Source organism: Carassius auratus, chromosome 28 (assembly GCF_003368295.1).
Source record: "Carassius auratus strain Wakin chromosome 28, ASM336829v1, whole genome shotgun sequence".
NCBI lineage: Eukaryota > Metazoa > Chordata > Actinopteri > Cypriniformes > Cyprinidae > Carassius > Carassius auratus.
Window position 1 is genome coordinate 18260421 of NC_039270.1, and position 26316 is coordinate 18286736.

A 26316-nucleotide genomic window follows, 5' to 3' on the forward strand; every position below is an offset into this window, starting at 1 on the left:
CAATATGGTGATATGGAGTGAAACATAGGAGAATATTGACAAAGGAATTATTGAATAAAGTTGCTATTTTTGTTTTCTTCGCTTACAAAAAGTGTTCCTATCACTTCATATAACCCAGATTGCATGTCTGATGGCAGATAGAGTATTCTGACGATGACTTTCATACCTTTCATGGACCTTGACATTGTTATTTACTTGGCAGCCTATGGGACAGTCAGGAATCAAGAATCCTTGCTTTATGGCTTTTCACAAATACAGGTGCATCCATTGAATTTATTTTATTGTGCACTGGATTTATATAATACATGAGTTTCACAATTAAATGTGACTATCACATAAAAATGAATCACAATGTACAGAAAATGAGTAAAATAAAAGGTAACGTACATTTGTTTCAATGCATTTTTTTACAGAAACATCAATAGAAAATCACAGTTATTATACAGATTATAACCATGATTCTTGATAAATGAAAGCCTGGAATCAACTGATAGATCTATAAGTAGTGATGGGGGAAGTAAAATGTGAATCTTTCATTTCAGTAGGCGCTGCATTGGATGTCTATATGAAACAAAGAACTTTTGTTAGTTCCTGAATAACAAATAATTTGTAGAGTGTGAGAGCTTTTTTTTTTTTTTTTTTTTTACTTTTAATAGTCAGCAATAATATCTAGTAATAATTAATAGTCAGTAATAGAAAATCAGCATGAAAAATTAATTCTGTATTTGTACATTGAGTGAGAAATTCAATACTCACAGGCCCATATACATGCAGATATTTAAATTTGTTCTCTTTGTACCCTTTCACTAAAAGCCAAGCCAATAAATCAAACAAACAATCCACCTTCAGTGGCCCACATATAAATTAAAAAGAGAATAACATTAGTTGTTTTAAGTGGGTATATATTTTAACAAACATATCAGGCCTTGTTCCTGCCCTCTCTTAAATTTGTGTACTTACCAGTCTTAGAAGTGACACGAGTGCGCCCATGTGGAGAATTGTTTTTAGAAAATCAAATTTCTTTGCCTGTATCAAATGAATAAATTATTATTATTATTTTTATTTGTAATGTGCAAATGTGTTGATTTATTTGCTGGAAAATAACTGCATTATGTAAACAAGCTTAATGCCGTTAACAAAGTTGAGACTGGAAAACGCACCTCACCATAAACCAGAACATCAAAACGAATGCCATATCCCTTGATGAGGGTCCTGGTGTCTTTGTCATTACTGTTTTTGTAGTATTTTGCAAATCTGTAAAGATTTCACAAAACCACTTATTTATTTGAAATATTTGCTCTCTTTTCATTATTTATTTGCAACATTTGATTCTTTCTTCAGGAATCACCTCTCCTTTACCGTAAGTTGTGCACTGAGGGTTCACTACTATTAGGCCCCTTCTTGTCTAGTCTTCGGAAAGAGTACTGAGGAGCACACAAGTTCAAATCAAGGTTACATTCCCACTGGATCTGCACTGCCATTACTCCCCCCTGAGCACAGAAAACATTCAAAGATGTCAGTCAGCCCTAAAACAAAGGACACACAGTACCATAAGGTGATAAAAGCTCATTCATACAGAAGTTCTAAGCGGCCATGCATTATATATTTTTTCCTTCTTGTTATAACGACTTAATTTTCTCGATATAACAACTTAATTTTCTCTAAGACGTTACAAAACTGCGCCAGCAGGTGGCACTATAGACCTGAATATAACTGATCTGTTATACACTTGTACACTATGACTGTTGTACACTTTACTGTACGCGGACCTTCCTCGTGATCGCTATAATTTGTGCAGTCTTTGTTCATTACTGATGTTTAATTAATTCATAAATGTTGAATGCTTGAATCTATATTATTATTTTGTGTGTTAAGCTCTTGCTAGATTCATAAGTTTCACCAATGTGTTCTGTGTCATAAAGTAACTGCTTATCAAAACCAAGGTTGACGTCACTGTATTCTGTTTGCACCTTTATCTTTATTTGTGCTTCTTTTAGGCACATGATTAGGTAGTTAATAAACGGAGATGTTCTGTTTATCAACAGTAGGATGGGATTTAACAGTAGGCTATTTGTCATGTGCTTCTTGTCCTTATTATTAGCCTTTATTGTTAATCATATTGAAGAAAAATGTGATGTATATGTAAAGGGCATAGGCTAATTTAACTCAGTTTTGCTCTATAATGTTGTAATCGTTTTTTTCTGCACACACACACACTGCACATGAACGCTCTTTTCAAACAGAAGCTTATAACGCACATGATATCTGTCACAGCATATAATGACTACTAAAAGTTACAAATTAAATTTTAAATTTAAATTTTAAATTTTTAATTAAAAGTGAGTTTAATCCAAGCATCTCTAAAAGATCTTAGAATAGTTCTGCATCCTTCTGAAGTGTTTGCGGTGTTGCCATTTAAACATGTTAATTACAAAAACAAAACGTTTGGTGTACGGTCTTAGCTGAAATATAGGCTACAGTAAGAGCGCCTTCATGGTTGTCCATCAGATGCCTGTCAAAGTCAAGTTTGTTACTATAGCAACAGTAAAAACTGTCATGTTGTTATAACGAGAAAACAAAAAAATTAAGTTGTTATAACGAGAAAACGACTTTCGCTATGTCGAGATAACAAGAAAATTAAGTCATTATAACAAGAAAATTACTTTCATTATGTCGTGATAACGAGAAAATTAAGTCGTTATAATGAGAAAACAAGAAGGAAAAAAATTATAATGCACGGCCGCTTAGAACTTCCGTACATTCATTATAAATTCAATGTCAAATATAAATAATATATTTAAATATGAACATAAACTAAGTTCCTGACATAGACTGCCATGGTCTGAAAATCCTCTCGTGCTTCTTCAAAAATATATTTGATTCTGAAAATTGGGCAGTCAGGGTCCATATTTCTTTTCAACGCACAATTTGCCAAGTAGGACCTGGTCATCTTTGGTAGGATATTAGTTCTGCAAGAAATTAAGACACAATAAACACTATATTAACTAACTTTACTGTATAACATTTACGTTTTCATTTTTAGCACTTCTTTTGCAAGATTTGTAGTTAAAATACAGAAAAAAAATGTGCTGCAATTTGTTAGATAAAGATGATTTCTTTGGAACATACTTGCTGAAGTTAAATTTGGTGAATTGAATATTGTTCTTTATGAATACTGTGAAGTTTTCAGCATCTGCCAGGAGTGCTGGACTGAGATATCAAGGCAAAAACACAAACATTATGAATAAACTTAGTGCTGAAACTAAGAAACAAGATTCAACATATTTTTTTTGTTTGTTTGATGGTGAGTGTTTTACTTTGGAGGTTCAACTTTCTTTTCCACAGGACACCAGCCCAACACTTCACAAGTCTTCACAGACTCAGAGTAATGGACACATCTGCCTGTCTGAACACCTAAAAATAGGCAAGTTTAAATTGAAAGTATGCATAGATTTCAAGTCACAAAGATTATTATTTTGTATTCAGTGTACGGACTGAACCATACCATTCCCTTGAAGATCTTTAAAGCCTTTGGTGCAGTTCATGTCAGATGTGCAAATGGATTTTGGGGTTGGATACTAAGTGAAAAAAAACAAACAAAAAAACAAGTAAGTAATATGATACAATATGTGTGCCTTGAAATAAAACCATAGACTGTATAAAAACATGAACGTAGTGTACGTGACGTCACCCGTAGACTCCTGATGAGAGTTTTAGAAGCCTAAAGTGTGCAGAGCGAGCCGTTTCCATCTTGGCAGCGTGTCACAGCGCGACTCTCCCGGACAATCGAAAATGGCAATTCAGTGGCAATTCACCTGTCACTCAAGTGGCCACGCCCTTAATTATGCAGAACTTTAAGGCTTAATATAATTTTAAACAGATGAGTTATAAAAAAATTCACCCCGCTCACAGTTATCATGAAGGGTAATTAGGAAATTAGCTAGGTAGACCAAAATAAGTTTTTGCACCAGGCTGACACATGTTTTTTTCTGCTGTAAAGTTGGGCATTTTAACATGGGGAGTCTATGGGAATGACTCTCTTTAGCAGCCAGCCCCAAGCGGCCAGTCGATGAATTGCAGTTTTAGTCACTTCTTTATTGGCTTCACTAGAGAGAGCGCGAGATTGCTGCTCTTCCCGGATCTTCACACTGAAGTGTCAAAGACCTAGGCTAGACCGATGTCAGCATGCATTTACACCCACACTTTAAACATTTATTCTAATATTATGGTTGCTAAAAATGAAGGTTATGTGATGAGGGCAGAAGGGACGCTCGCGAGCTATCTTTCTACCAAATCAGCAACATCACTTAAAGCTCCGGCGCTCCCCACCAGATCTTTAAAAAATACTTCAACATTGGTGGGGAAGGCTTACTCGGCAGCTGGCCAAGCCTGCATGCACACTATGGCTATAATGCAGGCTTATCAGGCAGATCTGCTTAAAGAAGCTAGCGAGCAGGGAGAAATTTCAGTTGATATTATATTATAAACCAGTCTAAAATGAATGAGAGAGAAAAATCTGTTCTTTTGAATGCCCTGTTTTCTTCTAGGGATCTCTTTGGTGAGGCATAATAATCTGTCACTGAGAGGTTCCAGGAAGAGAAGAAACAGTCTGCCACTTTTCATAAATTTATTCCGCTCAAAGTTAAGATTTCTGGGGCTGCTGGGTGAGGGCAGCCCCAGCCGTCGAGTAGCTCCTCAAAGAGAGTGCAACAGAAGCAGAGTGTCGCATCTCGTGCCCCCCCACAGAGAGACTGGAGGAAGGAGGCGGGAATCTCTCAGGCGCGGTCTTCGAGGGGAAGGGCCGATCTGTCAACAGTCATTGCCGCCAAGCAGGCCGCGTCGAAGAGGTCCTGATGCCAAAAGTGTCAGGGCTCTGAGGGTGGTCCCCATTGAGAGAGACCTTACTTGACGGTGCCCTGTCTCTACCGGTGCCCTCAGGGGTCCATTCTATTAATCCTGCACTGTGTTTGTAACTCACAATATTCAACCAGAGACCAGCCTCGAGAGATTTTCTTAAGGAGTGGAAAAATCTTCCCAATGTGTCTCAGTCGGTCCTGCACACAGTCGAGAGAGGTTATGCCATTCAATTCAGGTCGCTTCCTCCTAAGTTCAGAGGGGTTTTAACCACAGTGGTGGGCCCCGAGCAGGCGCTGGTCATGGAACAGGATGTAAAAACTCTGCTGCTAAAGGGAGCTATAGAATGGGCCGTTACTTTATCATTCCAAGGATTGCGTCCCATTTTAAATCTGCATCTCTTGAATCGCTCTGTAGGGAAGCTCAAATTCAAGATGATAACACTCAAACAAAGCATGTCACAAATCAGGTCCGAGGACTGGTTTGTCAAGGTAGATCTAAAAGACGCTTACTTCCACATATCAATCCTCCCTCAACACAGGAAGTTCCTGAGGTTCGCTTTTGGGGGCGAAGCGTACCAGTATCGGGTTCTTCCGTTCAGTCTAGCACTGTCACCCCGAACATTCACAAAATGTATGGATGCTGCTATAGCTCCCCTGAGACTTCAGGGCATTCACATTATGAATTATTTCGACGATTGGTTAATTCTAGCTCAATCCGAACATCAGGCAGTTCGGCATCGATATGTTGTTCTTGCTCACATCAAGAGTTTGGGGTTGAGGCTCAACGCCAAGAATAGTGTACTTTCCCAACAACAGAGAACCACTTTTCTAGGTGTAGTATGGGATTCGACGGTGATGCAGGCACAACTGTCACCTGCTCGTATTGCTTCGATTCTCACCTCTGTACATCAAGTCAAGCTAGGCCAGTCACTCACTGTGAAACAGTTTCAGAAACTATCAGGTCTCATGGCAGCAGCATCCAACGTGATACCTTTTGCCTGTTGCACATGAGACGGCTACAGTGGTGGCTCAGATCCAAGGGATTCTCCCCGTGGAGCGATCCTTCACCCCCGCCCCGAACTTTGGAGGCTGTGGGCTTGGCCTCTGAGGGGGCCCAGCTCATAGAATCTGGTCTCTCGACTGAGGTTGTTGAGACCATCCTCCATTCCAGAGCTCCCTCCACGAGGAAGCTTTATGCCGCGAGGTGGAAACTTTTCACTTCCTGGTGTGGAGAGCACCAGCAGGACCCATTTAACTGCCCAGTTGGTACAGTGTTCCTAAGGTTCCTACTATGGTATCGTACTGCAGGCTTTCTGTCCTCCTCCTTTTTTGACGTCTGACCAGGAGAAAATCAGAACATTTGTTTATTTGTTTCAGGTCACCCAACAAGGGGGATCCTGCATCTAAGCAAAGGATGAGCAAGTGGGCTGTTGAGGCCATCTCACTTGCATGTGAATCGGCAGGCCAGCCGTCACCTTTGGCTGTACTGGCCCATTTTACTAGGAGTATGGCCGCTTCTATAGCTCTTTTTGCTGGGGCTGATCTTCAAGATGTTTGTGATGCGGCAGGATGGTCCTCACCGCACACATTCATCAGAATTTATGGTCTTGATCTTATCTCTACTCCTGGGGCGCAGGTTCTCTCGTCGGCTTGTGTTTCCTAACCACACTACGGGGACTGGCTTGTATGGGGACGTGGTTATTAGTGTTCCAACTGCAAGTTCACGCAGTGGTAGATCCTGAAGGGGATATGTATGTAACCCTAGTTCCCTGAAGGGAACAGACGCTGCCATTCTCTCAGTATCCCCTTGGATCGCTTGCTTCAGTACAGTCGAAGCTGATGCGCTTGTGATTCTGGGGTGCTTTATAATTTCCTGGTCGATGACGTCACTCTGCGTGACGCTCACTCTCGTCATTGACTGATTTCATTCATGCTTCAGATGCACTACGCTGGGGGTGTTCCCACTGCGAGTTCACGCAGGGTCCGTTCCCTTCAGGGAACTAGGGTTACATATGTAACCCAGGACGTTTTCTCATATTAAAATCCTCTGACATTTTTCTTTACAAATCCTCATTTTATACTTGTTTTTGTCTCTCCTCTGCAATTTGAGCAAATATTGGTTTATGCTATCTAAATTAATTATAATTTAAAAATATTTTTTTGATACACTTTCTAATTTTAATAACTTTATATACAACAAAATAAACAGTACATGAAATAGATAAAAAAATATTTATTAATTAATATTTCCTATAGGGCAGGGGAAGGGAAGAGGTATGTTCATTTTTATGCACATCTTTGTTTTGGATGGGATTCAGTGTTTAGCCTATACAGGCAGTCACTATGTTACTATGTTTTTGTGCTTGGTAGTTCTCCCCTTATGAGGAAGAGAGGTGCAATTGGTCATGACATGTCCACATCTGCACCCCCATGATTCAGCAGCTGTGGCATTAAGTATATGGACCCCTAATGGCAGAACTTCGACAAATTGTTGAAGTGATGGACTGAAAGGGAACGTCTTGGTTATGTATGGTAATCCTCGTTCCCTGATGGAGGGAACGGAGATGTTGTGTACATTAAGCCACAACTCTGAACTGCTTCTGAGTGGGTTGAGCTGCTTTTTGACTCATAATAAAACAAGTTGGCAAATGACATGCTGGCCCATTTACACCCGGATGTTCGGTGTGACAAAACTTCTCCATTACCTCCATCAGCAAATGATGGACACCATACATAACTCATTCTTTTAATTGCACTTTGAAGTCTTGTATTACCACTGCATTTACTCTGGTTTCTTCTATTATGGTTTTGATCTTCTGCCTGCTTTCCTGAGGTAAGTTATTTGTAAACTGATTAACGTATTTTTCGGACTATAAGTCGCACCTAAGTATAAGTCGCATCAATCCAAAAATAAGTCATAAAGAAGAAAAAAAAAACACATAAGTCACACTAGACTATAAGTCGCATTTATTTTGTCTTTATTAGTCTTGGTTCATGTCAAATTAAATTTGATAAATAAGTCGCACCTGACTATAAGTCGCAGGAACCGCCAAACTATTCTTGCTTATTTGACATGGTAAAATATTACACATTTTACGTACTATAAATTTTATGCAATTTTTATCATAGGCTGTTGCCTTGATCTTAAATATGTTGTCATTTCCTTGCATATATCTTCCCTTTCCAATAAACATGACAACACAAAGTAATCTCAATTTAAATCTCAATATACAACCTAAGACAGACATTTTAATCTAATCTGCAAAAAAAAATTTAATAACAAAATTGGCCAGTGATCAGTTAACAGGATTAAAAGTTTTGGAATCTGTCAAATCATCTCATATGTATTGAGTGATATACAAAGAACGGACCCCTGGACTTCAATGTTTGCCTGGGTTTGGTACTTTTTTAATATTTGGATTATTTGCCCTGTGGTTTGGATTGTCATGTGGATTACCCCTAATAAATCTGCGTTCAGGTTTCTTAACCATGTCTTGGAGTGGTGTGTAACAGTATAATTTCATCTGTGTTTTTGTGTCTGTCTAAATCAGCGGTCTCAAACTCAATTCCTGGAAAGCCACAGCTCTGCAGAGTTAAGCTCCTACCAGCTTCAACTCACACCTGCTCAGTGCTGTCAACTGCTTTCGATTGAAAGCAATTAAAACTGGTTGCTAAAAGTCACTAGATCAGTGGTTCCCAACCTTTTTCAACTCGCGGCCCACCCAACCAAACACATATGTTTGCGCCCACTGCAAAAAAATTTACTGACCTCGCTATTTTTGGGTTAATAAATTAGTACTCAGAAGCTAGTTTGTTAATTGTATTTATTGAATGAACTATTGAATGAACGATTTCTTTGATCAATTTTGTGATTTCGATTTTAATCACAATTTTAACACACAGATATGCTTTTAAAGTCATAAATGCATTCAGGGTGAATTTGAAACATATTTCCATAAGAAGACCAATTAGAGCTTTATCAAAAAGTTGTAATGTCTCTACAACAGACATAAGTCAAAATAATCACTACAGTAAAGGTGTAACAAAATGTATAGATTTATGGCAAAATAAATAAATAAATAAATCCAGTGTCCAGGGACTTTTTTTATTTTTTGCCATGCATTGCTCATTGAGCTCATTAATTGTAGCGGTGCCTCAGGTGTTGAAATAGATTTGTTATACATTACACAGGTTCACACATACTCCGTCTGCAGTGCGTATACAGTATGTGTCTGCGGTGCAGAAGCACCAGTGAGAGTGCATTATTGTAACATGAAAGCACATTAAAATAATGCACGAGTGTGAATCTCGCTGTTCGCACGCAGATTTCCTTTGCTCTTTCACAAAACCAGACGTGCTTGCTCAGATACATGCTGCTCTTGCCAGGAGAAAGTGCGCACTCAAAACGTTTCTCCTCTCACTTAAACTGCATCCTGTGCACTCACAACTCTCTCTTTGCTCATGTGCTAGATATTCATTATGTTTCCATGTTTTTATCTCTAGCCTTTTACCGCATCCAGTGTGAACACTCTAATCTGTCAACATGGGCTCTGAAAAGAGACGCATCACAGACAGTCGGTGAACCTGGAGTTAGGCATATGCCTAGTCGCGCTATTTTTTTTATGACGATTTCGATTAATCACACAACCCTACAATGGACTGGAAATTAACAGAAAATAACTCGGGCTAGCACCGCTCAGCAAAACAGGAAAACCAGATCCAGGCAGAGCTCAGCAGCGGATAGACAGTCAGTGGAGCAAGCAGTTAGCAGGGAACATGTTGACAGCCATTTATGCATGTCTGTCAACATGTTCCCTGCTGACTGCTTGCTTGCTATGCATGTTTGAATTTATTGTTCTGTAACATATGCAGCAAAAATATCTAATATAAATTGGTGGTTTATTCTTAAACCAATCAGTGAGCTCGAATAGTGGAAGCATAGTATCAGTTTACTATTTATTTTTTTGTTATTCAATTATATAAAATGGTGTTTTTATGTTATGACTTTTTTACATATATGAGCAATATTATTGTTTCTTTTAATAGTAATTGGTGGCCCACCTGCAATACCACCGTAGGACCACAGGTTGAAAACCACTGCACTAGATGACATCATAATGGCAAATTTACTGATCTATATAAAGATGAATATAGATCAGTGGATAAGATGAGAACTTAAGCCCAAGACACACTGCACAATTTTCAGCTGTCCCAGATGAAAGATTAGCATCATGAAACAATCATGGTGAATCTGAAATCGCCACAATTGTTTCACGATGCCAGTCTTTCATCTGGGACAACCAAAAATGGTGCAGTGTGTCTGTAGCTTAAGATAAGGTTTGTCCAATATGCTGCTATATTTGTCCCTAAACTTTTGAAAAAAAAAAAAAAAGTCTCAAAAGGGGTCGGGAAGTCGCTTATTATAGCTACAAAATAGCTAAATTGATAACACTGCACCTGCTTGTAAGTTTCTAGATCAGGTGTGAGCGATTACTTAAGGCGGGCATACACTGTGCGATTTCTGTGCGATTTCGGCAAGGTACCAACTCACACTGTACGGGTAGATCGCATGCGATGTAAAGCCAAAGCTCACGATTTTTGTGCGCTCACTGTATGGTCCCAATTGCGGAGTTGCGATTTGACTGCTCACACTATACGTGAGGAATCAACGAATCAACACGTAGGATCCCTCAGAACCCGGATGTTTGTGGCTGTTTCAGAATAAACATGCTTTCCCGGGATAAACGCACTGCTTTGGTGATATGCGCAAAGCGCAATTATGTGTGCTGAAACGTCCAAAAAAATAGAAAAAAAAAAGGCGTCGGCGTATCTAGACGCGCAGGTGGCTGGGAAGACATGGCCAATATGGTCAATCCATTTTGCAATGCGAACTAGAGGTAAGCAGCCGTTTTTTCCCCTCTTTTATTTTTATTTTTCTTTGCCATAACTCCACAAGTTATCCCTCCATCACTTCAGTCCACAATACATGCCGTGTCAGGTGTCACCATGGTTTCATTTATGGTTTCACGCATGCGCAGTGAGGGAAACACGGAAAATCGGTTCGTAGCCCTGCTTCAATAGTGCGATACCTCACGAGAGGCAACCAAAATTTCTGACATGTCAGAAATACTTCCGACCAACCGATTGCCAGTCGGGAGAGGCTTATCGCCTCTCGTTTCCCCTTGTACACTGCAAGAACACTGCACAACAAACGACGCATGAAAATGCTGAAATTCGGCCCGACCCGAAAAAGAGTCGCACGAGTCAGAATTTGGCTCAAAATCGGATGAAAATCGCACAGTGTACGCCCGGCCTTAACTGAGCAGAGTTCAGCTCCAACCCTAATTAAAACTCACCTGCAAGTAGCTTCCTAGTAACCATTCAGACCTTGATTAGCTTGTTCAGGTGTGTTTGCTTAGAGTTGAAACTCTGAGAATAATAAAGATGAGAAAAGATGAGAAAAGAGTTTATTTTTCTTTTTGTCTCACCTCTGCACATTTTGACTGTGTTTGGTTTGGTGTGATGATCATGTTGGTCATCAGAAAGAATGAGCCGTCCTCCTAAAACATGCAAAAAATATGACTGTAATCAGTGACATATGAAATACTTCCTCATGAATATAAGATGTCTAAAGGCATGTTAATAGAGTTTAAGCAGGGCTTGACATTAGGCTTTGACATGAGCTTGTCCTTCAGGACAAGTAAATCAATCATTCACTTGTCTGAGTAAAAAAGTTACTTGTCCGGGGGAAATTTTATTTTATTTATTAATTTTTTTTGGCACAAATGTATATTAATCTGATCCATCTCATTAGTGCTCTATCGGGTATTACTTTAATCAGCATGTTTTTGATATTTGCCTTAAATTGATTGCTGTTACACTTTTTAACTTTATGAAGGACAATATTTTGAAATATATAAACTGATTAAATGTACATATCTCCATTTACATGTGATCAATTCATTAAGTGAGACAAATATTAATGGTACTATTCAAATGAAATCAGTAAAAACTAACCCCATCCGTCCAAATGCATACATGATGTTATTAGATTAATGTTTAACTTTTTTACTATACAAATATGAAATTATGGATAAATGCAATGATACCTTTAAATATGATGTTAAACTACCACTAGGTGACGGAAAGTCACTGTCTTAATGAGTGAATCATTGACTCAACCGATTCGTTCAAACAGCTGATTCAGTAAATAAATTAAGCAAGTAACGGTTTTTATAAATGCCTCAATGAATCATTGACTTGTTCAAAAATGAATCATTTCGTAACGTTGCTCGGAGATGTGTGACTGTTCTGCTGTGGCTTTGCTTATAACTATTTTTGTTAGCGAAATGGAGCAAAAACAATGCTAATCTGTCTAAAATTTAAGTAAATAAAAATTACTTGTTTATATGAACTAAACTATCACATTTGCAATCGAGCTGAAAGTCGGTAAAACATCACTTCTGGTCGAGTGATGTTATATATGTTATATATAATATTTATATATTTTTTTTCTAACACAGTATTGTTAATGTTTGTTTCTATGTTTGCTTTTGCACTTATGGTTTTGATTTTTCCATGAGTCAGACAGACTCCACAAGCCTCAACCGACGCGACCTTGATACTGTCAATACATAATCTGTTATTAGTCACAGTTTACACTGAAAGTAATAAAATCAGAATCATTCTCGGCAAAGTTTTGGTGCTGCCCTAGTTATGGTTTATTAAACTTTTGATGAGGTTACTCGTCCGCTCGGGCAAGTAAAATTCTCTCTCATTTACCCCTTCAAAAATTCAACTTGTCCCGGACAAGCGTTAATGTCGAGCCATGGTTTAAGTATCCCAGCCTTTTAGGCTGATTGTTACGTTTGTTTTAATTGGTTTAGGGTTCATTTACAATTCTTTCAATAAAACTTGTTTAGAAACCATTTCAGGATTCTGATTGGTGCTGTTAGTGGTGCAGAAATACAAACTTAACTAATAGAGAAACATGGAGAAGAAAGACAATTATGAATGTTTAAAAAATACTGGGAGAAATGAATTAACACAACCAAGTAGAAAGGTAAAAAATAAGCCCATGAACTGAGGAAGACTGAAGGCTTAACACATAGAGAATAATCATTAACTGGGACAGTGAACAGACAAGACACTAATCAGGAACCTTGGCAACTCGTTACAGAACTAGACCTGGTAAAATTGTCAAGAGTTTTTTTGGTGCAGCGTTTGTGTGGGGACGAACGGCCAAACTGCATAGAAACCATATTTGTGTGGACAGGGCAGGTGAAACAGGAGATTTTGGATTGTGGTATCAATTATCTAAAATAACCAGTTGTTTGGTTATAGCAATCCTTGCTGTCATTAAAACACAGCATGACACAGGAAAAGGATCAAGCGCATCCAAAAAATAGCTAAAATCATATAAATTTGACTTTATCCGATGACCCCTTTAAAAAGCCCTGTTGTTGAGGTGAGTGTGTATTCCTGCCATGCTTGTTTAAATCACTAAAATATAACTTAATTCTGCCCATATTTCTGATAGTATTGATCAAACTAGTTTGACATCTTTTGACTTTAATATTTTAGTCTAATCCGTTAACGTTGCATGTAGCATTCAGTTAGCCTGTTAACTTGTCATTTGCGTTTCCTACCACTTTTTTTTCTGCCATGCTCTCTTTATTTTCTCTTTCATTTTATTTTTCTTGAGTCCATCAAACAGCTGTGAAGAGTCAGAATTATTCTACAATCATGGTGAGTAATGGCTTCTCCTTGCATTGTTAATTGCACTGCTGATCTTTCTCTGTCAGCAGTGAGGAATTCACATGTGATAAATACAAGAAAATAGTTAAGCTGACAGAGAAAATTACATAGAGACAAGCATCCAAACATAACTGAGGACAGTAAGAATGTGAGGGCCTTGAATACTGCTTTGAATGCAACTAGCCCAGGAACTCCTGTGCACTGTTTGTTTCCAGATGTAGAGCCCATAGGACTTACTGGGTGATTGTGAGGCGACATATCTAGGGACAAAACACTGCTCTTCCATTCCTGTCAAAACATTGAATAGGTTCTCTTCACTCAATGCTATATCCACTGAAAAACCTGATGAAAATGTTCTAGTTTTAGGCGATTCTATTAAATGGAATGTGAAAATGGAGACATCAGCCTTTATAGTCAAATTTTTACCTGGATCCAGAGCACCTGACACCTTGGAAAATTTAACAATCTTGGCTCAAAACAAGGCAAGTTTTGTTATATTTCTTTTTGAAAGCCCTTAAAACAACATGAATTACTCTATCAGTTTTGATCATACAGATACAGTATCTCACAGAAGTGAGTACTCCCCTCATTGTTCATGTTTCATCCCCTCAAAATAACTCAACAGCCACTAATGTCTAAACCGCTGGCAAAAAAGTGAGTGCACCCCTAAGTGAAAATGTCCAAATTGGGCCTAATTAGCCATATTCTCTCCCCGGCATCATGTGACTTGTTAGTGTTACAAGGTCTCAGGTGTGAATGGGGAGTAGGTGTGTTAATATGTTTATATGTCATTTTGTACACAAATACATATTATTCATGACACGTTGATGTTTGAAAGTCATTTGACATATATTCAGATATAAATGTAATTTAAAAAATAAATTAATAATTCTGGATTTTTCAAATATTGTACCTGTCAAACATAGTCTATTTTGCCGTCAATACTGTTGAAGGTGTCCTTTATCAGTAGGCTTTATATTTATGCTCTACATGAAGTAGAGATATCGTTGTCGTGAAGACAAGAGCCTGGTCTGTTGGCGGTCTCCCTCTATGTCACCTACAGCAGCAGCAGCACGCCAGCGCCGCGTCAGGCACTGTTCTGGTGTGTAAAGACACAGAAAACGCAAAGCAGCCGTCACGCAGCAGAAACGCCTTGCTCACGCCACACAGCCAGTGTGTCACCGGCATTATAGCCAGCTTGCTGTTAGCGCTGCAGACCCTCCAGCTATGACCGCAACTAGAGTGGATCTGCACACAGCTTTTGGGTCCACGCCAACAATGAAAGCCGAGGTGTTGTGGACTCTTAACACAATCGCTAAACACTAGTCCTACAATGGAAATGAAGGTATCTTAGAGCTTTTCAAATGCATGTTCCCTGACTCGGACATCGCTAAAACGTTTACTTGTGGTCACGATAAAGGAGAAGTGGACGGAACTGGCTGCCCTATATAAAGAGATTGCTGCCCTGAGGGAAGAGCTAAGTAAGTCAAATTTATTTATATAGCGCTTTTCACAGATCACAAAGTGCTTCACAATAAGGTGTAATACAATAACAATATAAAAAACAAACAGGGAACACAACAAACAATCATAAAAAACCCTCAACTAACCAAAAGCCTGCTTGAAGAGAAGAGTCTTCAGTTGTTTTTTAAAAGAATCAACAGAGTTTACACAACGCAAAGAAAGAGGCAAAGCATTCCACAGCCTAGGAGCGACTGCCTGGAATGTCTGGTCCCCTCTAGTTTTAAAATGAGTACAGGGAATGACTAATAGCCTTTGGTCAAATGACCTGAGACTCCGGGTAGGAGTATGAAGCTGTATCAGGTCAGTGATGTATGTAGGGGCTTGGCCATGCAAGGCTCTAAAAGTAAGGACCAGGATTTTAAAATGAATTCTATACTGGACTGGTAACCAGTGAAGTGCTATTAAAGCCGGCGTGATGTGTTCTCTTTTCTTAATGTGAGTTAAAAGCCTTGCAGCAGAGTTCTGGACAGCCTGGAGACGATAAAGCTCCTTCTTATTCAAACAGGTAAAAAGGCTGTTACAGTAGTCTAATCGAGAGGAGATGAATGCATGAATGATCATCTCCAACTCACCCTTGGTCACAAATGATCGTAATTTGGAAATGTTCCTCAGTTGAAAGAAACAGTTTCTAACTACTTGTTTAGAATGCAGCTCCAAGGTCATAGCTGACTCGAAAACAACACCTAAGCTCCTGAGGCTCGGTTGGACAGACGAGCCCAAATCACCAATATGTTTTATTATCTTAGGGATTTTACTTTCAGGGGCAATAATTAGTGTTTCTGTTTTGTCAGAATTCAGGAGCAAACAGTTCTCACACAACTACTGTTTGATACTAGTCAGGCAGTTGGTTAAAGAAGACGATTTAAAGAACTCAGTTTCCTTAAAGGAACAATACAGTTGAATGTCATGAACTTACTCTTTAGTCAGTCATATAACTTATAGAGTCCATATGAATAATATAGCAATGTGTGAACCAAAGGAACTTACGAATCTGGCACTAATGATCAATAAGCCAAAACTTGCACTTACCCTACGGTCCCTTACGGCTCTCCAAGAGCAATCTCTGCTAACTTAATGCACATGACAAAAGCTTGTGTGAGGCAGTCCCTATTATATCAACTGAAAAATGTTGATTATACATCATCAGCTTTGCCCTTTCGAAGTTGTTGCCATTTATCACTGAATGTGTGACGAAAATCAAATGCAAACTTAACCTCACTGCAAAAGCACAAATTCAAGTTGACAAACAAATATGGATCAAGGTCCATAAGGGGATCAAATTCCTCCCAAATTCCTAAATAGCCAATTGCACATTTCTGTAAGGTATCAAAGTGAATCAGACTGTTTAAGATTCGATCAGAACATTGCTGAAACACAAAGAGTCGAATTCCTCAAGAGGCCCAAGAAAACAGGATGTTCGTAAATCAAAACCTAGGACCAGCCAGTCTGAAGCAAGTCTAACCAACTTTTAAACAGAACAGCTTGCAACATTAAAACAAAAGAACACTTACTGATTTTCCCAATTCAGGAAGGATTTTGTACATTTTGGGCCAAGTAACCAAGATTAATGGTAAAAGAGACGCATAGCATGACCATCAAATGTAAATCCATGATCGAAATCTTGAGCTAAACGCTTCCTCGGGTTGACTTCCCCCACCTAAAAAATGAGAACCAGACTGAGATTCCTTTTAAACCCTTTTGACACTTGTTCTTCACAAAGCACATCCTCACATTCACAGACCGACACAGAGACTGTATTTTGCAGATGTAGATGTACCAAAATTATCTTAAAAGCACTTATGAACGAATAACAGTCTATTGCTTAACTCCATATCATGTCTGTTACCCACACATTTGCCATGTTCTAATCACTTATTGTATGTCATTTTGAATAACTATTTAATAGTGTATAGGCTTATAGTCATGTTTACTATGTATGAGTTTAAAAATTAATGCTTTGAATGTTTCTATCAGTACTTTGTAAAATGTATTACATTTATACCATGTGACTGATAAGAAAACATGTTGATTTATTTATTTTGAGGAGAAACATAGCAACACCCCCAAGACAATGTCTAATTGGTCAAGCCACCATTTAGGATGTTTCCAACAGCCTAGTTTAAAAATTCAAGACACCAACAAAATATGCTTTATGCCCTTTATAGCTACTGCTTTTTTAGCTACTGCTTTTTGCCGATGCTTTTTAGTGCTCTTTGACCACGATGAGAAGAAAACCATTTACAGTAGGTAGACAACCAGAATGGCCACAGGGCGCGGTGTTAACTGCAAGTCAGTCGCATGTTAAAATCATTAGCAAAACTACCGCCAGGTGGTGCTTAGGGTCGGAGTGCGAACTGAATGTAATTGTAAAATGAGATAAAAGGAGGAAGTATTACAAACAATAATATTGTATAATCTAAAAAACATTAAAAAATTTACAGTGAGTTAATTTCAAAACGTAGGATATAGTGGCTACAGTCTAAAAATAAAAGACCTTTACACAAAGGATCGTATGCATGCTATTGTTATTAAACAGTCATTAAATATAAGCCCTATATGGACAAAATGTTTTCATTTCGGTTCTTTCTTGGTTTAAAAAAAACTTCAGGTTTCATATGCAGAGCGAAAAGAGAACAGTCCAGCATTTAGCAATAATTATTATTAACTCTGTTATTCTTGATTTTTCAAACTGCTAACAATCTCCCTTTTCTGAATTATGCCTTTACTGTTTGACCAAAAATTGAGTATTTTCTGTTTAATCTGTTTGATCGCGCTGGTGCCTCGCACACATATTCACTGGAAACAGTCTTTCACCGGTCCACTTTGGCATGTTTTACCTCATTAATCTTCAAATGGGAAACACCACGAATATAGAAAAGTTTTTTTTCTAGTTTTTTTTTTCATTGTATCTGAAAATGACTTCGTGCAGCACATTCACTTTGCGAGCTTTGGTGCAGATCCGCCTCCCGTGTTGCTCAGCAGTTGACTATTTAAAAATGTTTGATTATAAAGATTGCTGTCCCATTTTATACAGGACTTGTTCATTTAAAAGAATAAATCGAATTATATTGTTAACACAAGTTCATTTAGGCTATTTAACATGCACTGTGACATTTTACCATTTTCAGCTTATAAACTCCTTCAGATTTTAAAGTCAGTTTAATAGTATTTAGAACAGCTTGCAAAAGCACTCCATCACGAGTACAATTCATGCCAACAGACCGTAATATTTCGCTATGACTTGATCAGAAGGTTATAATGACTGCAATAGTCGATCGTTAGACATTACAGTCTAGTTCTCAAGGAGTTTGTCCAGGCACACAGATGGCACTAGGGATGGGGGGGACATGACCCCCCAAGATTCATAGTGACCCGATTCGTCCCCCTCACAATGAAAGTCTATATTGATAAACAGAGGATTAATCGGAATTTCCGCTATGAACATTAGTCTAAGTAGAAGCGACCCGTCCCGCCGCTCCTTAAATGTGTACTTAACAATTTTTGAAACACACTTTTGACCGCAGTAACAAAACGAGTACAAAACATACTTGTAGCTAATCAGCGGTAAGGAGGCATGTCTTGTCCTGATAGCGAGAAGGAGAGTGCTCAATTTGACTGCACAGGATGCATATTACATTACATTTACATTTAGTCATTTAGCAGACGCTTTTATTCAAAATTAGAATATTAGCAGATCGACTACAGATTGAGAGAGATGGCGAATAAAAAAAGAGGGTTTACAATCAGGCAAGAGGTAGGACCCCACTATATAAATATAGAAACGCTTTACAGAAACAAAATTACCCCAACAAAAAGAAAATGATAGCACACGTACGTCTGCAAGATGTCTGTTAAAGATCTGTTGATCTGGAAAGCATCTGCTGTCTACAAATGTCTGACAGACTTCTTTCAGATGTCAGTTTTGCATACATTCCAAATCATAAACATCTTATAGACATCGAATAGACATCTATTTGACATCTAAAAGGATACATCCTATAGACATATTGCAGATTAGCAAACAAAAAAATACGTCTTGCAGATGTAAATGCACACATCAAATAGACTTCTCCGAGATGTATGTGTGCTATCATGTTTTTGTTTTTTGTTATTTTATTTTTTTTTAGTATTGATTACCATTTGTATAACCATAGATGTACAAAAACCATGGTTAAACTATGGTTAGAGTAGTAAATCCATGGTTAATTTGTTAATGATTACAGTAACCATTTTTTGTTTGCTTATATATATATATATATATATATATATATATATATATATATATATATATATATATATATATATAATGTATTTAATTTATTTCAATAGTAAAACCATAGGTTATGTTTAGTTTTTATAAGGTAAGTTGTAAAAGTTAGCCAGCTTACATAACCTTTCACAGTTACAGTAATTGTGTATTTAGTCAGCTTATATCCACACACAAATTGCTAAGGAATCATATGACCAGGATTGTTAAAATAAACAAAGTTCTTTTCAGAGCAAACATTGATAAACTATGTCCCAGCTATATTTGTCACTTTACGGTTCGCATAAATATTTCTGATGTGGTCAGTGTGTTTGCAGCAAATTTCTTTATTTGTTTGTATTGTGAGTATTTGCAGGCACATGTTGTCAAACTGGTGAAGATGTTTTCTTGATTTGCAGGTATTTTTGTCATTTGCATCACGTTTAGCTCTCAACCACCGTAGCAGGTCCTGTTGGGGTACGGGTGTGTTTGTTTTGGTGCTAAAGAATCAGGTCAGGGCAGACAGGCTGAAGAACAATAATAATCTAACCATTACTTTGTACCCACCTTCTTACTACATACTGTTCTGTTGTCAGAACACAGAAAAATGGTGCTGCCACTGACATTTATGTTCTCTGTGTGTGTATTGCTACGACTTGACTGTGGGGAAGTCGTGGCCTAATGGTTAGAGCGTCGGACTCCCAATCGAAGGGTTGTGAGTTCTAGTCTCGGGCCGGATGGAATTTTGGGTGGTGGTAGTGCATGAACAGCTTTCTCTCCACCTTCAATACCACGACTTAGGTGCCCTTGAGCAAGGCATCGAACCCCCAACTGCTCCCCGGGTGCTGCAGCATAAATGGCTGCCCACTGCTCCGGGTGTGTGCTCACAGTGTGTGTGTGTGTGTGCATTTCAGATAGGTTAAATGCAGAGCACAAATTCTGAGTATGGGTCACCATACTTGGCTGAATGTAACTTTCACTTTTCACTTAACAACGGCTCTGTGTAGTAACAGCTGCTCTATGTGAAATCATGCACCTGATGGAATTAACCGCTGATTAGAGAACCGGCTTTACTGACGAGATGCGCATTAACGATCGGCCGATCGTGATCGGAGCACCCCTACAAAAGAATATTCAAATTTTTGAGATACCTAACTTACCTAAACCAGTGGCATAAAGAGATGAAAATATAGACTAGAAAATATATTTACACTTGCTCTGTCTTCCGTCCATGACACTGACTCACTGCGGAGCTGACAGTTTTAATCTGAACAGCTGTTAATGCCGAGTGGATGGTTAGATTCATGACGCAAATAATAAAATAAAGGTCTTTCCAGCATTAAGGTAATAAGGTTACTGCTTTTGTGTCAGTTATAAATTTGATTGGTAAATTAATGATAAACTATATTAAAACTTGTTTTGAAAAATTCTCTGTCATTTTAATGTTGATTTAAATCATAAATCAGATTTTTTTTTTGAAAAAAATCTGGGATTTTTTTAATGACATATTGCCCAGCCTTAAAAGCAAGTAAAGAAGGCTCCCTTTAAAATCACTGAAGTTGTCACTTAATGAAGCTCATTTCGTTTTGTGTATTTCGTTGATTTAAACAGTGGATAAGACACAGTGGTGCAGTGGATAAGACACATGCCTTTGGTGTGAGAGACCTGGGTACGAATCCACTGTGAGACACCGATGTGTCCCTGAGTAAGACACTTAACCCCTAGTTGCTCCAGAGCGGTGCGACCTCTGACATATATGTCAGAGCATATAAAGTGGAGGCCTATTTTAGTGAGCTAGGCTACATGGACTAATATTCTATATATATATATATATATATATATATATATATATATATATAGAATATTAGTCCATGTAGCCTAGCTCACTAAAATAGGCCTCCACTTAAAATGCTCCGATGCAAAGTAAACCACAATTTCTTTTGAATAATATAACACATAATTCATATAATATAAATAATATTGCACACCTTTTAAATGTATCAAAGCTAAATTATGTTTTAATAACATGTAGCTTAGAAAAAATATAAGCACATGCTCAGGCACAGGCTTGACATTTATCCTGCTGAATTTGTACTTAGAAAAATGCACATAACTTCATAAGTACCAAACTTTCATCTGTGAATATTCAATATTAAAGAAATTTGACAGCTAGTTAAAATATGAAATATAACCAGAGATGTATAGTAACGAAGTAGAACTACTTCACTACTGTACTTAAGTACTAAAAGGCGGTATCTGTACTTTACTAAAGTATTATTTTTTTCCCCTACTTCCACTTTTACTTCAGTACATATTTTCGATGAGTTTAATACTTTTACTCCATTATTTTTGTTATGTGCTGCATCGTTACTCGTTACCCACATTACCACTGCCAGAACTGTAGATGGCAGGTTTGATGAAGCTGGAACATCATTGAGCGAATTAAGCGATTAAGAAGACTGCGCATGCTGACTGAACTGCTGTGAAGAGAGAGATGAACACCGAGCCGAGCCAGATAATGACTCGTTCACGAGCCAAGAACCGGTTGCATCGGTTTCCGGATCACCAGTAAAGGTGCTGTAGGGAACTTTTGTAAAAAAAAATATTTTTTACATATTTGTTAAACCTGTCATTATGTCCTGACAGTAGAATATGAGACAGATAATCTGTGAAAAAAATCAAGCTCCTCTGGCTCCTCCCAGTGGTCCGATTCTTCATAGACATAAACAGAGAGAAGTAGCTCCGGCTACAATGTTCTTCCGCAAGATGCAAGCAGTTCTGTTTATTAACCGCTAGAGCATCAAAAGTTCCCTGCTGCAGCTTAACGTTAGTTCTTTCTGACAGTTCAGTTCAATAAACCGGTTGAAGAAAACAGTTCAACGGTTCTTTTGCGCTCGACGTAATGACGTCATTAGCGATGATTGCAAGCCTTCGGTTTACCTGGGCTCAAAACATTAGCACAGAATCAGTTCAGAATCAATCACCAAAAGAATTAGTTCGGTCCAGCGCTCTGTGTGTCGGTTTGCTTCATGCTGAATCACACATGCGCAGTATCATCAGCTCCTCGGTTCTCGAATCGGACACGAATTCGTAAATGGTTCTTGACTTGTGAACGAGTCAGTCTTTTGTTCATTATCTGGCTCAGCTCGGTGTTCATCTTCAGATCTCTCTTCACATCAGTTCAGTCAGTCTACTGTTTGAGTAAATGAAGTACTCCGCGATATTGGCTTGTTTTAACTCAGAGGGAGTGTCAGCCACATTAAAAAAGTAAACAGCTTAAGTCATTTGTGGATTAATGCGTATTGGAGACGCCAACCGTTTAAAACGATTCAGTTCGATTTGGTGAACTGTTTCAAAAAGATCCGATTACATCTAATGATTCTTTTGCGAACCGGATATCACAAACTGCTTTGTTTTGAACTGTCTAACAACAGACACGGAAGAGAAGACAATGCTGAATAAAGTCGTAGTTTTTGCTATTTTTTATATTTAACTGACCCTCTGAAGTCACATGGACCTTTCTGGACATGGATAGTATACCATACACACAGCTTCAATGGAGGGACTGAGAGCTCTCGGACTAAATCTAAAATATCTTACATGTTTGAAACAACATGAGGGTAAGTTATTAATGACATAATTTTGCAAATTGGGCGAAATAACCTTTTAATCTGTTTTTTGTTTACAAAAAGTTACAGTCAAAGGAATTGTGATTGTCCTTTAGGTTAATCATTTGAAATAGTAAAAACAATATGTTCAAACTTTTGACTACTTTCTTTGTTAACTACATAACACAATACTTGTACTTTTACTTTCAGTACTTGAGTAGTAAATTTTAAAATAGACTACTTGCAATACGTAAGTACAAAAAATTTTGAATACTTTAGTACTTCTACTTAAGTGTGTTGCTTAAAGAGCACTTCAACTTCTACTCAAGTCACTTTTTTGATAGAGCACTTGTACTTTTACTCAAGTATGGGTCTCTAGTACTTTATACATCTCTGAATATAACACATCAGCAAGGCAAAACTGACGTCTATTGGCGAAAATGTGCTTTGAGCACCACTCAGCGGTCAAAAGCTGCAAATGCACTTTGCAGACATCGCGGCGGTTTTGGATGGCCACCTACTGTAGTCTTGTTACACCCTTTTATATTTTTTTTTGTTTCTTTTCTTTAAATTGAGAGTTTTGTGTTCTGAGTTAAGTTTTACCACAAATAGGGCTGTCCCATTGAGGGAATTTCCCTTGCGGTAATTTTGGGTGGCTTAATAGGGCGGTGTGACGAGTGGGGTGAGGCCAAGAGCTGTGGGAACTTAGCGAGGCCAGTGAGTTGGTGCGTTCAAGTCATCTCGTATAGATTGTATTTACGAGTTGAATGCACATGAATGCCACCACAATATCGTAAATACCAGTGGGGAGCTCGCAATTTTCTTTAAGCCCCGATCTGTACGAGTTGGGTGTCAGTGATTAACATGGCAGAATATACAATACTTAAAGGTATTTAGCTGTGATATTGTCAGGCTTTTCTATTTACAGCGCAGTAGGTTAATCAATTTATTTTGTGATTTGCTTTTGTTTGTGCACAACAGTCATCCGTGAGGGGCTGTTGCGCTGTTTTGTTTATTTTGTCATTAAAGAATTCGCCGGTTCCTGCCTCCTCCTTCCCGCCTCCTTCTTTGCGAGATTATGAAGTGTTACAGAAGGGGTGCTGAAAACCCCCGGGAGGTAGGAGGGATGCGCTGCTAAAGATCCCTCCCCACTGGGGTGAACCCACGGTGTCATCGAGAGGGAGTCTGCCACCATGGAAGTTTGAGGTGGTGGGCTGGAGTGAGTTGCCGGGGACGGATGAACTTGCTGCTGGCCGCCCGCGATGTGGAGGGGTGGCTGCCATCCGTGAGGAAGCTGAGGAGTCAGTGCTGTTCACCAGGGAGCCAGAGCCTGCTGCCATGCACCTGAATGGGGAGGAGCAGGGATTGGGGGACTCCTGCTGGCTGCCCATAACCAGAGGAGCCATCGCCATCCACCGGGCGGCGGAGGAGTGTCGTGCCATCCGGCGAGGGCCGTCGAGTGCCACCGCCAGGCACCGTGGAGTAGTTCACTCAGATGGTGGAGGGCTGAGCGGCAGTGCACCGGAAAACATTATTTTTTTCTCTTCTCTCGTCTCTGTCACTCTTCATCCTTCAATCTTCTTTTCTCTCGCCTCGTCTGTCCTACCCCAAGGTTCCCGAAGGTAACCATGAGCGGTCCGCCCCGGGAGGGAGGGTGGCTGGGGTAAAGCGCAGTCTCGGGAGTACCGCCTAGCCTGTGGGGCTGAGAGCAGTGGGAACAGTCAGGGTGGGGAACTGATTTGGAAATGAGTGACAGCTGTGACACTCACCGTTCTCGCATCCCACGGAGGAGATTGGAAGGATACAAAAGAGGATCGATGACAGTGAAGGACGAGAGAGGACCAGGCCTGGGCTTTATTTTGTGTTTTACTTTTAGTTTGTGTGCGACAGTCATCCGCAAGGGGCTGTCACGCTGTTTTGTGTTTATTTGGTCATTAAAGCATTATTTGAATTTCCGCCGGTTCCCGCCTCCTCCTTCACGAGATTATGAAGTTTGTAACGTGTTACACTGGTGCCGAAAACCCAGGAGGGACGCATTGCCGAAGATCCCTCGCCACTGGGGTGAACCCACGGCGCCATCGAGCAGGGCGAAGAAGTGTGCCGCCATGGAAGCTCGACGCGGTGGGCTGCAGTGAGTTGCCGTGGATGGATGAACTTGCTGCCAGCCGCCCGCGATGTTTAGGGGCGGCTGCCATCAATGAGGAAGCGGAGGAGTCGGCGCCAGGAAGCTGGAGCCTGCTGCCATCCGCCTGAATGGGGAGGATCAGGGAACAGGGGTCAGAGTTGAAATCAAGGCAACTTTATGGTAATGAGCTATGACACGGTTGGGCAGAAACCAATCTGAACGTATAGGTGTCTGAGATTTTTCATTTTCCTGGTGAGTTGATGATGTGCAGTAAAGTTATGGGAATAATAATCTAATGATATAATAAATAATAATACTGTAGTCCCAGTTTACTTTTAAACAAATTTCCCTCGCCTTGGCTACTGCAATTTTCCTCACTCAATATTTACAATAAAACTAAATAGGATATCAAATACCAATATCTACCAAACCACCAATATCTCCTTTCATTTTTCATTTAAAAATAATAATACCAGCTGAAATGTATTTAGTTCAGGGAAATGTGTATATATAAAGCCATTATAATGAAACAAAATATTATATCAATCGCTTTCTTTTTTTCTTGCGGCGAAACATTTTAAATAAGCGCTGTCTTTATAAATGAACCGCAGATCTGTGGTTTAAACAACTACATTCTCACTTGAAATGCTGCGTGAACTCAACCAATCACCATGTTTAGCACCCAAGTCCCACCCCCAAAAGGTCCAGAACTTTGAAAAGTATTAGCTCGCAAACAGGGACTAATTAAGGGGCATTTTTTTTACCCGTAACCTTATTTCACGAGTTCACGCTTACATATAATTAGCTGAGGTATGGTATGCATATTTGGCGTGTTGTCCGGGGGAAGGGCTCAGAGCTCGGGAAAGGCCCGAACCTAGAGTACCCCCCCTTCCCTGTCTTTTTATAAAGTGAACCCAAAGTGAGTAGATGGAGGAGGGATGCTGATAAACCGTCAATGGATAGAGGTAAGTCAGCGATATTTATACTATGGGATTGATTACTTGATTATTAAATATCTGACGTGCTCCTCCCGAATCTTGTTAATAAAACATAATTTCACGCTTACATATCATTAACTGAGGTAAGTTATGCATATTAAGAGTGATGTCCGGGGAAGGGCTCCGAGCTTGGGAATGGCCCCCCAAAAAGCAAATGAACAAGAGAACACCCCCCAAAAAATAGCATAGAGTACTGGCGTGG

At 39.1% G+C, this 26316-nt stretch overlaps 1 protein-coding gene and 1 long non-coding RNA gene across 2 annotated transcripts in view; both read right to left on the reverse strand.

Annotated features, from left to right (window-relative positions):
* Nucleotides 1-255: 255 nt before the first annotated feature.
* LOC113047084 (uncharacterized) lies at nucleotides 256-1265 on the reverse strand. Its single transcript, XR_003276198.1, has 4 exons — nucleotides 1161-1265; nucleotides 961-1026; nucleotides 757-843; nucleotides 256-561 (listed from the first exon to the last, which is right to left on the reverse strand). It is a non-coding gene; the product is annotated as an uncharacterized LOC113047084 (long non-coding RNA).
* A 62-nt stretch (nucleotides 1266-1327) lies between these two features.
* Nucleotides 1328-26316, reverse strand: part of LOC113047077 (P2X purinoceptor 4-like) — a 35406-nt gene continuing 10417 nt past the window's right edge. The window contains exons 3-8 of the mRNA XM_026208341.1: nucleotides 11345-11416; nucleotides 3506-3578; nucleotides 3318-3414; nucleotides 3130-3210; nucleotides 2828-2969; nucleotides 1328-1490 (exon numbers count right to left, since the gene is read on the reverse strand). Of these exons, the coding sequence (XP_026064126.1) occupies nucleotides 1356-1490; nucleotides 2828-2969; nucleotides 3130-3210; nucleotides 3318-3414; nucleotides 3506-3578; nucleotides 11345-11416 (600 nt within the window). The 3' untranslated portion in view covers nucleotides 1328-1355. The remainder of the gene's footprint in view (nucleotides 1491-2827; nucleotides 2970-3129; nucleotides 3211-3317; nucleotides 3415-3505; nucleotides 3579-11344; nucleotides 11417-26316) is intronic.